This window comes from Melanerpes formicivorus, unplaced genomic scaffold (assembly GCF_026170545.1).
Source record: "Melanerpes formicivorus ecotype bairdi unplaced genomic scaffold, bMelFor1.0.p_v2 SCAF_261, whole genome shotgun sequence".
Lineage (NCBI taxonomy): Eukaryota > Metazoa > Chordata > Aves > Piciformes > Picidae > Melanerpes > Melanerpes formicivorus.
In genome coordinates this window covers 163,756-176,925 of record NW_027142613.1, presented here as the reverse complement: position 1 = coordinate 176,925, position 13,170 = coordinate 163,756, and the positions used below count along the sequence as shown (strand labels likewise).

Sequence of the window (13,170 nt, the reverse complement as noted above, 5' to 3'; positions counted from 1 at the left end):
GGTCTCTGTCTCTCTTGACCTGGGGAGCCCAGAGCTGGACACAGGATTGCAGCTGTGGTCTGAGCAGGGCAGAGCAGAGGGGGAGCAGAACCTCCCCAGCCCTGCTGGCCACACTTTCCTTGCTGCACCCCAGGACCCCATTGGCTCTCTTGGCCCCCAGGGCACATTGCTGTCCCATGCAGAACTTGTCCACAAGGACTCCATGGAGCTGCTCTCCAGCAGGACAGCTCCTAACCTGTCCTGGTGCCTGCTGTTACTCCTCCCCAGATGCAAGACCCTGCTCTTGTCCTGGCTGACCTCCATGAGGTTTGCCTGCAGCCAGCTCTCAGCTCTTCCAGAGTTCCCTGGATGACAGCACAGCCTGAGGGGTGTCAGCCACCCCCACCCCCCAGTTCTGACTTCAGCACCTCACAAGAATTAAAGATGATTGGTGAAACTCAGGTGGTTGACACCTGAGCAACAAATGATTTGGCATTCTGAAGGTCTCAAAAGAACCTTGGTTTGTTTTGCCCTTTCCCTGAGGACTCCTAGCTGATCTTGCCCTGTCTGCAAGCACAGGTAGCATGAAGATTGATGTGAGAAACTCACCTTGTGTGGCTGGCAGTGGGAGAGGTTATCAAATTGCTGGCTGTGAGGCACAAGGGGAAATGGTTTGGAACAGGGGATCAAAAGAAGTGAAGAGAGTATTTCATTGTCTGGAGCTCCTCACAGGAGCCCTGAGCAGCATCCAGGCTCCCATAGGCAGCACATCCTTGAAGAGGTTGAAACAGGACCTGGGAGTGCTGGGGGGCAGCAAGCTCTGCATGGGACAGCAATGTGCCCTGGGGGCCAAGAAGGCCAAGGGGGTCCTGGGGGGCATTCAGGGGAGTGTGTCCGGCAGAGCCAGGGAGGTTCTCCTCCCCCTCTACTCTGCCCTGCTGAGACCCCACCTGGAATATTGCATCCAGCTCTGGGCTCCCCAGGTCAGGAGGGACAGGGACTGCTAGAGAGAGTCCAAGGGAGGGCTGCAAGGCTGCTGAAGGGACTGCAGCACTGCCTGGGGAGGAGAGGCTGAGAGCCCTGGGGCTGTTGAGTCTGGAGAGGAGAAGGCTGAGAGGGATCTGATCAATGGCTATCAAGAGCTGAGGGCTGGGGGTCAGGAAGGAAGGGACAGGGACAGCCTCTGCTCACTGTGCCCTGGGATAGGCCAAGGGGCAATGGATGGAAACTGCAGCACAGGAGGTTGGGGATGAAAGAAGAGAGCCCTTTGGTTTCAACTTCCCCCTGTGAAGATGAGTCTGATCCACAGAGGCTAAGAAGAAGAGCCCCAGAGCCCCTGCAATGATGGTAGAGAGGGGGAAGCCAGACTAGAGCCCAGGCCAGGAGGAATGGCCTGGCCCAGGCAACCCCCGAGGGAGCCCCAGCCCCAGGGTCCCCCAAGGGGAGGGAAAAAGCAGCCAGAAAAGGTCTGAAGAACCAAAACCCAAACCTTTAGTGAACAACACAAACAGAGGGGGGAACCGCGCCGCAGAGGGGAGGGGACAGGGCCGGGAACCGCGAAGTGGGGTAGGGGGAACCGAGCTGCAAAAAGGGACGGGGCCGGGACGCTGCGGCCGGGACGGGGCCGGGGCCAGGGAAGCCGCGGACGGGGACCGGGGTGGGGACCGGGGCAGGGACGGCGCGGACGGGGACCGGGGGCAGAGGCGCGGCGGACGAGACGGGGGCAGGAACAGGGGGCAGGGACGGCGCGGACGGGACGGGACCAGGGACGGGGGCAGGGACGGCGCGGACGGGACGGGACCAGGGACCGGGGCAGGGACACGGCGGACGCGACGGGACCAGGGCAGGGGCGGCGCGGACGGGACGGGACCAGGGACCGAGGCAGGGGCGGCGCGGACGGGACGGGACCGGGGCAGGGGGCAGGGACGGCGCGGACGGGACGGGACCAGGGCAGGGACGGCGCGGACGGGACGGGACCAGGGACCGGGGCAGGGGCGGCGCGGACGCGACGGGACCAGGGACCGGGGCAGGGGCGGCGCGGACGCGACGGGACCAGGGACCGGGGCAGGGGCGGCGCGGACGCGACGGGACCAGGGACCGGGACGGGATGGGGACCGGGGGCAGGGACGCCGCGGACGGGACCTCCAGCTTGGGCTGGGGTCCTGGCTGCTGAAGTTTTCACTGGATGGGGGCTGGAAGGAGAGAGGTTGCTGCCGAAGCCTGGGAGCACTCTGGGGCTCCTCTTGCTGCACTGCCGTTCACAGGGCCTGAAGGATGCTCCGGGGCTGCAGAGAGAGGAGAGAAGGGCATCAGGCAGCTCTGGGGCACAAGCAGCAAACGCAGCTCCCCTCCTGAGGCACACCCAGGCACTGGCACCTCCCTGCTCTCCCGCCCTCCCCCCAGCACCAACCATGCCCCTGCCAGGGCTTTGCCTCGCAGCTGGCACAGGGCTGGCACAGCAGCAGGCTGCAGGCTGCCGCGGGGCAGGGCTCATTCCTGGCTGAGTGGTTCCCAGGGCAGCCTCACCTGGGCTGCAGAGGACAGGGCAGCTCTGTTCCTGCTCTGGAGTTCCACTGCCCACTCTCCGGGGGGCAAAGGGCTCTGGGAAAGGCAAAGAGGCCATTGGCACCCAGCCAGGCTCAGGGCAGAGGCCACAGGCAAGGTGCAGCTGCAGCCATGGGGCAGGGCCCACACTGGGGAGCACAGGCAGCTGCTGGCAGCTCTCTCACCTCTCAGCTGCCTCCTGCTTCAGGGCAGAGGCTCTGCAGTCCACAGGGAGCCTGGGCACAGAGGGTGTCCGTGGGGCACAGGCCAGCTTGCAGGGCCTGCAGGCAGGGCAGAGATGGTTAGTGCCAGGGGGGATCCTGACTGCCCCTGGCACGGGGCTGGGAGGCACCTGGGTGCTGCGTGGCTCCCTCCCTGGGGGCCAGGGGTCGCACTCGCACCGTGACGGCCACGGCGCCCTCCTGGGGGGAGGGACCAGCACCATGGCGGTGACGACGACGCAGGGCTGAGGGCACTGCCCCTGGGGTCCGCACAGCACCGCTCCAAGGACAGCACTGGCTGAAGAACACAGCTCCGGGCTCCAACGTCCTGAGGGCGCACTCTCGGGAGAAAAAAAGGTCAGGCAGGGAGGGGAAGCGGCGGAGGGGGAGCCGCAGGCTGGAGAAAGCCTGGACACCCCCAGCCCCCCACCCGGGACCCTGCTCCCACACCCCCCCTGTGGTAACTCCCACCGGTACCCCGAGAGCTGCCCTTCCAATACCCTCCAGCCCTACAGGTTCCCAGCGTCTGCAAGGATCCTACATCACCCTGGGGTCCCCACAGCCACCCTAACGCTCCTACAACCGCCCCGGGACACCCCCACATCCAGAGCCCTGATCCCTGATCCGCAACCCCCTCCCCACGCCCACATCCCCGGCCTCTAGCCCTCCCCGGCGCCCTCCCCAGCTTCCCCCCAGCGCTGCCACCGCCGCCTCCAGCACTCCCTGCCTCCCCCAGCCCCCGCTCCCCGCAGCCGTCCCCATCCCTCTGCCTCGCCGCTCCCGGGGCCCCAGCGCTACTCACCGCCGCCTGCGCCGCAGGGCTTCAAACGCTGCCGCCGGACACGCCCCCTGCGCTCACTGGCCGGTGCCCGAACGCAGCCCCCCATTGGCTCTCGAACGCCGACAGCCCCGCCCCCTCCCGCCCGCGCAGAGCACCATGGGAGCCGTAGGCCGCCGGGGCCCGGCCGCCATCTTTGCCCTCAGCCCCAGCCCTGCCCTGGCAGCTTCTCCTCCCAGCTCCCTGCCGGCAGCTCCGGCCCCGACCAGCCCCCGCGGCCAGCCCAGCGCCGCCTGCCCCTCAGCAGCGCTGAGAAGCCAGCACCGGGCACCCACCAGGGCCCGCACGGGGCACGCCCAGGGCTGTCCACACCTCCCCAGGGGCTCTGCTCTCTCACCCGGGGCTGGAGGCACTCTGGGGCTGCTCCTGCTGCGCTGCTGCTCAGAGGGCCTGAAGGATGCTCTGGGGCTGCAGAGAGAGGAGAGAAGGGCAGCAGGCAGCGCCGGGCACACCCAGGCCCTGGCAGATACCTGCTCTATTGCCCTCCCCCAGCACCAACCATCCCCATGGCAGGGCTCTGCTCCAGCTGGCACGGGGCTGGCACAGCAGCAGGCTGCAGCCACCCCCCAGCACCAACCATCCCCATGGCAGGGCTGTGCCTCCAGCTGGCACGGGGCTGGCACAGCAGCAGGCTGCAGCCACCCCCCAGCACCAACCATCCCCATGGCAGGGCTGTGCCTCCAGCTGGCACGGGGCTGGCACAGCAGCAGGCTGCAGCCACCCCCCAGCACCAACCATCCCCATGGCAGGGCTGTGCCTCCAGCTGGCACGGGGCTGGCACAGCAGCAGGCTGCAGCCACCCCCAGCACCAACCATCCCCATGGCAGGGCTCTGCTCCAGCTGGCACGGGGCTGGCACAGCAGCAGGCTGCAGCCACCCCCCAGCACCAACCATCCCCATGGCAGGGCTGTGCCTCCAGCTGGCACGGGGCTGGCACAGCAGCAGGCTGCAGCCACCCCCAGCACCAACCATCCCCATGGCAGGGCTGTGCCTCCAGCTGGCACGGGGCTGGCACAGCAGCAGGCTGCAGCCACCCCCAGCACCAACCATCCCCATGGCAGGGCTCTGCTCCAGCTGGCACGGGGCTGGCACAGCAGCAGGCTGCAGCCACCCCCCAGCACCAACCATCCCCATGGCAGGGCTCTGCTCCAGCTGGCACGGGGCTGGCACAGCAGCAGGCTGCAGCCACCCCCCAGCACCAACCATCCCCATGGCAGGGCTGTGCCTCCAGCTGGCACGGGGCTGGCACAGCAGCAGGCTGCAGCCACCCCCCAGCACCAACCATCCCCATGGCAGGGCTCTGCTCCAGCTGGCACGGGGCTGGCACAGCAGCAGGCTGCAGCCACCCCCAGCACCAACCATCCCCATGGCAGGGCTCTGCTCCAGCTGGCACGGGGCTGGCACAGCAGCAGGCTGCAGCCACCCCCCAGCACCAACCATCCCCATGGCAGGGCTGTGCCTCCAGCTGGCACGGGGCTGGCACAGCAGCAGGCTGCAGCCACCCCCAGCACCAACCATCCCCATGGCAGGGCTGTGCCTCCAGCTGGCACGGGGCTGGCACAGCAGCAGGCTGCAGCCACCCCCAGCACCAACCATCCCCATGGCAGGGCTGTGCCTCCAGCTGGCACGGGGCTGGCACAGCAGCAGGCTGCAGCCACCCCCAGCACCAACCATCCCCATGGCAGGGCTCTGCTCCAGCTGGCACGGGGCTGGCACAGCAGCAGGGCTCACTCCCAGGGCAGCCTCACCTGGGCTGCAGAGGCCTTGGCAGCTCGCTGCCTGCTGCGCAGCTGGGGGATGCGGCTCCGCTGTCCACCCCCGGGGGGGCAAAGGGCTCTGAGGGAGGCAAAGAGGCCATTGGCACCCAGGCAGGCTCGGGGCAGAGGGCACTGGCAAGGTGCAGCTGCAGCCATGGGGCAGGGCCCACACTGGGGAGCACAGGCAGCTGCTGGCAGCTCTCTCACCTCTCAGCTGCCTTCTGCTTCAGGGCAGAGGCTCTGCAGCCCACAGGCAGCCTGGGCACAGAGGGTGTCCGTGGGGCACAGGCCAGCTTGCAGGGCCTGCAGGCAGGGCAGAGATGGTTAGTGCCAGGGGGGATCCTGACTGCCCCTGGCACGGGGCTGGGCCCTGCCCTGTCCCCATTTCCAGCTCTCCTCACTCTGAGCTATTTGCAGAGCCCCAGAAGCAAGGAGGTCTCCCTGGGGGTGTCCTGCACCACCAGGGCCAGGTGGGGCTCAGCCTCTGCACAGCCACAGGGCTCCAGAAGAGCCAGAGCCTCTTTGCTGCACCAGCCAAAAGCCACCCCAAAGATGCCCAGGCCCCCAAGGGCACAGCCCTGACCCCCAGTGCCAGCAGAGCAGATGCCCAACCTGCTCCCAGCCAGCACTCCTGAAGCAATCTGGAGGATGCTCCAGGGCCAAAGGGAGGAGCAGGAGCAGGAAAAGCTTCCCTTGGAATGCTCTCTGCCCTGTGCAGCCGTGCCCAGGTGAGCTCAGCCTGTGCCTGCTGGCCAAGTGCCTCCTGCCCACCCTCTGCCCTCCACAGAGCTGCAGCCACCCACACAGGAGGCACCCAGCCATGGAGGGCAGGATCCCCAAAGCCACAGGGAAGGCCCCAGGGCAGCACTCACTTGGGCACCGAGAGGGCATCCTGCTTGTGCTGCCAGCCTGGGGGCTCCAGGCCCCTGCAGCCCAAGGGCTCAGGGCTGCTGCCTGAGGCTGGCAGCCTGCAGACCTGGTAGGTGACATTGAGGTCATGGCTCCTGGCAGCAGCTGCAGCCCTGGGGCAGAGAGAGACAGAGCCAAGGAGCAGTCAGGGGCTGAACCTCAGCCCCTGGCACCCAAGACAGGCTCAGCACCACCAGCAGCACCTCTGAGCCCCCTCCTCAGCTGGGGCACAGCCTGGGGGGAGCTCTGGGCCAGGCAAGCTTTGAGACAGAGCTCATCCCTGGGGCAGCTACGTGCAGGAGGAGGGGGCACACACTGTGCCAGGGCAAGTGGCACACAGGGGGGCCTTCTGCTTGGCTTTTTCTCTTCAGCAACCCCTGCCCAGGTGAGCTCAGCCCACTGCTGCCCACCTCCCAGCCCTGTGCCCCCTGCCCACCCTCCCTCCCCACAGAGCCGCAGCCACCCCCCCAGGAGGCACCCAGGGGGTCCCCAACCCCGCAGGGAGGGCCCCAGGGCGGCACTCACTTGGGCACCGAGAGGGCATCCTGCTGCCGGAGGAGGTCCTGGCTGGGGGGCTCCAGGCCCCTGCAGCCCGGGGGCCCAGGGCTGGCTGAGGCTGGCAGCCTGCACACCTGGTAGGTGCCATCCAGGTCAGGGCCCGGGGGCAGGGCACAGCCCTGGGGAGCTGCCAGCGGCGCCAGGGGCAGGCGGCTCCGGGAGAGCCTCTCCGGGCACAGGCTGGAGCCGCAGGGCCAGGCTGGCAGCGCCACAGGGGCTGGGGGGGCTGCAGCCGGGGGGCAGGGGCTGGGGGGGCTCTGTGCCGCCCTGGCAGCCTCTGCCGGCTGCCCACTCGGCCGCCGGCGTTTGGGCCGCGGGGAGAGGCTGCAGGCAGAGGCCGGCTGGGCAGGAGTTGGCATCTCAGGGGACCTCCTCCTCTTCCCGATGGGGCTGAGGGCCAGCAGCCTGGCACTGCTGAGCGCAGCCAGGTGCTGCCAGCCTGGCAGGGGAGAGCTGGTCACGGGGGCGCCAGGCACAGCCACGCAGCTCTCGGCTGGAGGAGCAGAGCAGAGACCGAGTCAGCTCCCTGGCTGCAGCTCCCAGGCCCTCCCCCCCTGCCCCCCACCCCCCTCAGCTCTTTGCTGGGACTGCCCCAAACCACACCAAGCCCAAGAGCCAGCACCAACCATCCTGGGCCCAGAGCAAGTGCCCCGGGGCAGGGCCTGGCCTGTGCCCAGCAGCAGCCTCTGCAGAGCCAGGCTCTGCTGCTGGCCTCATGCATGGGCACCGAGGATGAGGAGGAAGAGGTCAGCCCTGCCCAGACACAGGCTGCCAGCAGCCAGGCCACAGCTGGGCTGAGCGGGGCAGATGCAGCCCAGAGCGGTCACCCACAGGAGATAAAGGCAGGCTCAGACCCCACTGGGTGCCAGGGCAGGAGAAACTTCTGCCCCTGCCCTGTGCCCACAGCTGGCAGCTGCCCCCCACCACCCCCCAGCCCTGCAGCAGAGCCTGGGACAGAGGAGAGAGAGGGCACCAACCTGGATCCTCAGCAGCACTGCCCTGCTGGCTCCTCTGGGCTGGGCTGGCCCTGCTGGCCTCTGCAGCCCTCCCTGGGGAGGAGGCCTGCTCCTGGCTGGCAGCAGCCTCCTGAGGGGCCAGGGGCTGCAGTGCCTCAGAGGCCACAGCAGCAGCAAGGAAGCTGCCAGCCTGGGGCAGGGACTGCTGCTCTGGGGAGGAGCTCCTGGCAGCAGCTGCAGCCCTGGGGCAGAGAGAGACAGAGCCAAGGAGCAGTCAGGGGCTGAACCTCAGCCCCTGGCACCCAAGACAGGCTCAGCACCACCAGCAGCACCTCTGAGCCCCCTCCTCAGCTGGGGCACAGCCTGGGGGGAGCTCTGGGCCAGGCAAGCTTTGAGACTGAGGGGTGCCCAGGCTGGCACTGCAGGACCTGAGCTGGGAGATCACCTGTGGGCTGCAGGGCACCCAACAGCAGCCCCAGAGCTGTGCTGGGCCTCAGGCACACAGCACAGGCAGCCTCCCTCGGGAGACCTTCCCCCTGCCAGGACATTGGGGCACAGACAGCAGCAGGTGGTGCCAGGGCAGCACCTCGGGGAGCAGAGGCAGCAGCAGAGCCCTGGGGGAGGCAGCTCCAGGCCTGGCAAGAGGCACTGAAGGCTCTCAGCTGCTGTGCCTGGAAACCTTCCCTGCTGACCCTTCCAGGGGAGCTTCTCCCCTGGGACTGGCTCTCTAGGAGCCAAATCCCACCTCAGAGGGCAGGCACTGCTCTGTAAGCCAAGGCCTGGGCCCTCCCCCACCTCCAGCACCCTCAGGGGGCTGCACACCACAGGAAGGTTGAAACTCTCTGAGCAGCCAGGAGCAAGTGGCACAGGGAGGGGGCACAAGGACACTCACCCCTCTGGCTGGCTGGCAGTCAAGCCCTGCAGGAGGGGAGCTGCTTCCTTTGCTTCCTGCTGCACATCTGCCTGCTGGATGGCTGGGGCAGACCTTTCCTCTGCAGCCTGCAGCAAGCCCCCAGAGCAGCATCAGGCCAGAGCTGAGCTGAGCCTGGGCCCCCAGCTGCCCCTTCCCTGCCAGGCTCAGAGCTTTCTCCAGCACTCCACAGCCCAGCACCTGCTGAGCCCAGACCTCCCAGGGCAGCTCAGCTCCTGCCCTCTCCCAGCCTGCCCAGTGCAGCCCAGCAAGGTACCTGAGCTGGGTCCCATCACCGGGCCAAGCCCTCCTCTCACCTCCTCCAAGGCCAGCTGCAAGGCAGCAGGACACCCAGCTGCCAGCTCCTGCTGCTCTCCAGCACTCTCCCCACCAGGGAGCTCCAGGCATGCCTCGGGCACAGCCTCCTCCACCCTACACAAGTCACAGCAGCAGCCCCTGAGCCAGGGAAGAGCCTCTGGGGAAGCCGTCCCTTGGCCTACCAAGGTTTGGGATGGAGCCAAGGGCAGCTTTGGCCTTTGTCCCCCAGCTCTGGGGGCTGCCAGGCTCCTCACTCCAGCTGGGCAGCGGAGAGGCTGTGGCACAGCAGCAGAGCAGCTCAGCTGCGTCCTGGCAGCCACTTGGGCTGCAGCCAGCAGCCAAACTCTGCAAGCTCCTGGCCCTGGGGGACCCCAAGGTGCCAGCCCAGGCTCCCTCCCTCCTGCCCAGCAGCCTCACCTGGGCAGCTCCAAGGGGCTGGAGCCGAGGGCAGGCAGCGGCTCTGGCGCCTGGCTCTGTGCCCCGCGGGCAGCATCCTCATAGGCACGGAGCTTGGCCTGCAGCTCTGCCACCTGTGAGCAAGGGGCAGCCCTGGCTCAGAGCATGCCCTGAGCCCCAGCAGCTCAGCAGGCTGGGTGCCAGGCAAAGCAGAGCCGCAGACAGAGCCCAGCCCTGCCCCCGGCAGCTCACCTCCGCTCTCAGCTGCGCACACAGCACAACGTACGGACAGACGTGGGAGTCCGGGCTCGGCAGGTTGCTCTTGAGCTGCGGGGAGAGGGAGGAGCGGAGCTGAGAGCAGCACCGGGACAGCTCCTTCCCCTCCGCTGAGGCGGCAGCGGGGCAGCTCCTCAGCCTGCCCTGGGCTGGTGGGGCCCGAGGGGCTGCAGCTGACTCTGAGAGGGGCTCCAGAGGCAGCCCGGCTGCAGCAGAGAGGCGGCAGGGAGGCAGCAGCCAGCAGCAGCCTGCCCCAGGCTCCTTCCCGGCCAGCCCCAGCAGCTGCCGGCCGCGGGGCGAGGTGCTCACCGAGACCTGGATCTCCTTGGCCCTGCTGGCATACTTGAGGGTGTTGAGGGTGTCCTGGCAGCAGAGCGGCGAGGGGCTGAGGGCAGCCAGCATCAGGGTGCGGCAGTTGCCGCCGATGGAGTCCTTCAGCAGCCGCGTCAGCTTGCTGTCCCGGTACGGGACGTGGCTCTGCTTGCCCTGCCCGGCACAGCGAGGCTCCGCTCAGGGGCTGGCCCTCGGCTCCCAGCCCCGGCCAGGCCCAGCCCACGGCAGCTCTGCCGTGGGGACGGCGCTCAGGGCCCCTCAGCGGCAGCCTCACCTTGGCCCCAGCCAGCGCCTGGATGACGCTGAGCAGGGCCAGCAGCGAGCGGTTGATGCTGGCTCCCTCCCGCAGCCGCTCGCCGCTGGTCTTGGCCACCGCGGCTCGCTCCGAGCCGGCCAGGTCGACCAAGCTCATCTTGGCCACCCGCACGGCCCCAGCGAGGCCCTCGGCGCGGTCCTGCTGCTTCACGTAGACCTGGCAGGGCACACAGAGGGCAGGCTGCAGCTCCGCAGGGCGCTCGGGCTCGCCGCTCGCAGCCGCGGCAGCAGCCCTGGCACGCCGGCCCTGGCACAGCATCGCCGCCTGCCCCCCTCCGGGCAGCGGTGCCAAGGGCTGCCCCAAGCACCACCCCTCACCTGCAGCACGGCGTGGGAGCGGGAGGAGGAGGCATTGGCATCGGTGGCATGCTGCGTGCGGTTCCTGCTGCCCCCGAGCAGCATCTGCAGGAGCTGCTCTGCCGAGCTGGGCTGGCGGGGAGCAGGCAGAGGGCAGGGATCAGCGCAGCCCCGGCACGGGCACCGAGCGCCCACAGGCTGAGGCCTCCTGCGCCCCTGCAGGGCTCCTCCGGCCTCGGGCTCAGCGCTGCTGCCAGCCGGCACCCACCCAGCCGGCACCCCCGGGGCCCCGCAGCCCCTGCCCCGGGGCCCCGCAGCCCTCCCCGCCCCCTCCAGCTCCCCCGGTCCCAGCTGGCACCCCTGGGGCGGGCACAGCGCTGCCCACACCTTGTGCCTGCTTCCACCCCCACCTGCTGGATGGAGAGGCCCTGAACCACAGCTCCTCTCTCAGGATCCTCCCGGATGGGCAGAGGGCCCTTGGGCTCCAGCAGGTCACGGATCTGCTCGTTGTAGACCTGCAGCAGGCAGCTCCAGCTCAGGATGAGGCTTGGGGCCCCAGAGGGCAGCAGGCAGAGGAGCTTGGGACCCCAGGGCCTGCTGCCCACCCAACAGCACCTCTGGCACCTGCCGCCAGCAGGAGCAGCTGAAGGTGCCCTAAGGCAGGGGACAGCTCAGGAGGCTTCAGCAGCCAGGCACTGAGCCACTGCTCCTCCAAAGGCCTTGCAGCCAGGAAGCCCTCATTGCCCTGTGGCCCCCAGCTCCAGAGGGGGCAGGCCAGCAGCACCAGCCCAGCAGCCTGGCCAGGGGCAGCCTGCTTCCAGTCTGGGGCTGCCCTGGGCACAGCTGGCAGCACAGGGGTAGCCCTGGCACTACAAGCCCAGACCTTGGAGGTGGTGGCCTGGCAGCAGGAGGGGCACAGCTGGGCACAGCCTACCTCCAGGTAGGAGACCAGGACCTCGCAGCTCTTCTGCTCCTGCCTGGCCTCCAGCCTCCTGAACAGCTCCTCCATGGTGAGGTAGATGATGCCAGGGCTGTTCTCCGAGCCCAGCATGGTGTAGGTTTTCCCTGCTCCGGTTGCTCCGTAGGCAAACACTGGGAGGAGAAAGGGAGGAGCCCTGAGAGCAGCCTTCAGCAACAGCAGCACTGGGGGGATGCTGCCAGCTCTGCCTCAGCTGGGGACACAGCCCCAAACCCAGCTCCTGCTGTGGGGCACTGCTGCCTCCCACTCACATCCTGTCCAGCAGGGCCCCCGGGGCCCTCTGCACCAGCCTGCTGCCCAGCCTGCACAGGGCTCCCAGCTGATGCCACCCCACAGGCAGGACTCCACACTCATCTGGGCTTGTCTCTGCTCTCCTCTTGCTGGCCTGGGCCCTGCCTGCCCCCAGAGCCCTCGGATGACATCTCCAGGCCAGCACTGGCCCTGTCCCGGCCACACTTGTCACGGCCCCAGCTTGGTGCCAACAACAAGGTCAAGGCTTTCTCTTTCTGCAGAGCCGCTGCATCCCCACTGCTGCCACAGCCGCTCAGGGCTTCTGGAACCAACCCCCAGCTCTGCTGAGCCCACCCAGAGCAGGGGCAGATGGGCAGGAGCTCCTGCAAGGGCCAGAGCAGGCTGCTAGGGCTCACCAGAGCAGTTGTAGCCGTCGAGGAGAGTATCGACCATCTGGCGGGTGGTGTGCTGGAACACCTCCTCCTGGGTGGCCTGCTCAGCAAAAACCCGGTCGAAGAGGAACTTCTGATGTTTGCCTGGGTTCTTGCCGCGGCCAGCAGGCAGCACACCGCCGGAGGCACCAGCAGTCCCCTCAGGGTCGAACAGGAGGGTGTGATGGTCGACCACCCTCAGCAGCGGGTGCTGCGCGGCTCCCTCGCCGGGGGCCGGGGGTCGCACTCGCACCATGACGGTCACGGTGCCCTCCTGGGGGGCGGGGGCCGCCGCCATGGCGGCGGCGGCGACGAAGGTGACACAAGGCTCAGGGCACTCCCCTTAGGGTTCGCACAGCACCGCCACAAGAAAAGCAAAGCACCGCTCGAAGGAAAGCGCCGGCTGAAGAACACCGAAGAACACAGCTCTGGGCTCGAAAGTCCTGAGAGTGCACTCTGAGAGGAGACAACAAGGGTCAGGCGGGGAGGGGAAGCGGCGGAGGGGGAGCCTGAGGCTGGAGAAAGCCTTTACCTCTCGAGCCCGGAGCCTGCTCCCGAGCCCTGCCTGCCCTAACCGCCGCCGCTGCCGCCGGGGCTGCCGTTACACCCCCCCAGCCCTGCGCCTTCTCCCCGTCCGGAAGGAGCCTGCATCCCCTGCGGGTCCTCACAACCGCCCCAACGCTCCGACCCCACCGCGGGTCCCCAGAGCCCCTCCACAGCCTCGGCCGCGATCCCCCGGCCCCGGCCCCGCCACGCTCCCCCGGGCCCCGGCCCCGCCACACTCCACAGCCTCGGTCCCGCAACGCACCCCCGGGCCCGCAACGCTCCACAGCCTCGGTCCCGCAACGCTCCCCCGGCCCCGGCCCCGCAACGCTCCCCCGGGCCCCGGCCCCGCCACGCTCCCCCGGGCCCCGGCCCCGCC

At 68.7% G+C, this 13,170-nt stretch overlaps 2 protein-coding genes across 2 annotated transcripts; both read right to left on the bottom strand.

Annotated features, from left to right (window-relative positions):
• Nucleotides 1-527: 527 nt before the first annotated feature.
• LOC137458600 (basic proline-rich protein-like) lies at nucleotides 528-3,368 on the bottom strand. Its single transcript, XM_068169996.1, has 6 exons — nucleotides 2,925-3,368; nucleotides 2,709-2,804; nucleotides 2,506-2,580; nucleotides 1,438-2,264; nucleotides 589-628; nucleotides 528-546 (listed from the first exon to the last, which is right to left on the bottom strand). The coding sequence occupies exons 1-6, from the start codon at nucleotides 2,966-2,968 to the stop codon at nucleotides 528-530; spliced, it is 1,101 nt and encodes a 366-aa protein (XP_068026097.1). The 5' UTR covers nucleotides 2,969-3,368.
• Nucleotides 3,369-5,309: 1,941 nt separating this feature from the next.
• On the bottom strand, nucleotides 5,310-12,944 carry LOC137458599 (kinesin-like protein KIF18B). Its single transcript, XM_068169995.1, has 16 exons — nucleotides 12,781-12,944; nucleotides 12,234-12,704; nucleotides 11,542-11,699; nucleotides 11,018-11,122; nucleotides 10,629-10,739; nucleotides 10,270-10,467; nucleotides 9,972-10,148; nucleotides 9,639-9,713; nucleotides 9,408-9,520; nucleotides 8,990-9,104; nucleotides 8,655-8,761; nucleotides 7,784-8,004; nucleotides 6,774-7,299; nucleotides 6,212-6,361; nucleotides 5,547-5,642; nucleotides 5,310-5,418 (listed from the first exon to the last, which is right to left on the bottom strand). Exons 2-16 carry the CDS (start codon nucleotides 12,544-12,546, stop codon nucleotides 5,310-5,312), a joined length of 2,574 nt encoding a protein of 857 aa, XP_068026096.1. The 5' UTR covers nucleotides 12,547-12,704; nucleotides 12,781-12,944.
• Between the last annotated feature and the right edge of the window lie 226 nt (nucleotides 12,945-13,170).

Bases quoted from the DNA above. Each gene is read 5' to 3' on its own strand.
- LOC137458600 (XM_068169996.1), bottom strand. From the start codon at position 2,968: ATGGTGCTGGTCCCTCCCCCCAGGAGGGCGCCGTGGCCGTCACG. The intron at 2,581-2,708 runs GTGAGAGAGCTG...TGCCTTTCCCAG, and splicing joins AAGCAGGAGGCAGCTGAGAG to AGCCCTTTGCCCCCCGGAGA. The intron at 629-1,437 runs GCTGCTTTTTCC...TGTGCCTCACAG, and splicing joins GGTTCTTCAGACCTTTTCTG to CCAGCAATTTGATAACCTCT.
- LOC137458599 (XM_068169995.1), bottom strand. From the start codon at position 12,546: ATGGCGGCGGCCCCCGCCCCCCAGGAGGGCACCGTGACCGTCATGGTG. The intron at 6,362-6,773 runs GTGAGTGCCGCC...TCTCTGCCCCAG, and splicing joins GATGCCCTCTCGGTGCCCAA to GGCTGCAGCTGCTGCCAGGA. The intron at 5,643-6,211 runs GTGAGTGCTGCC...CCCTGCCTGCAG, and splicing joins GATGCCCTCTCGGTGCCCAA to GCCCTGCAAGCTGGCCTGTG.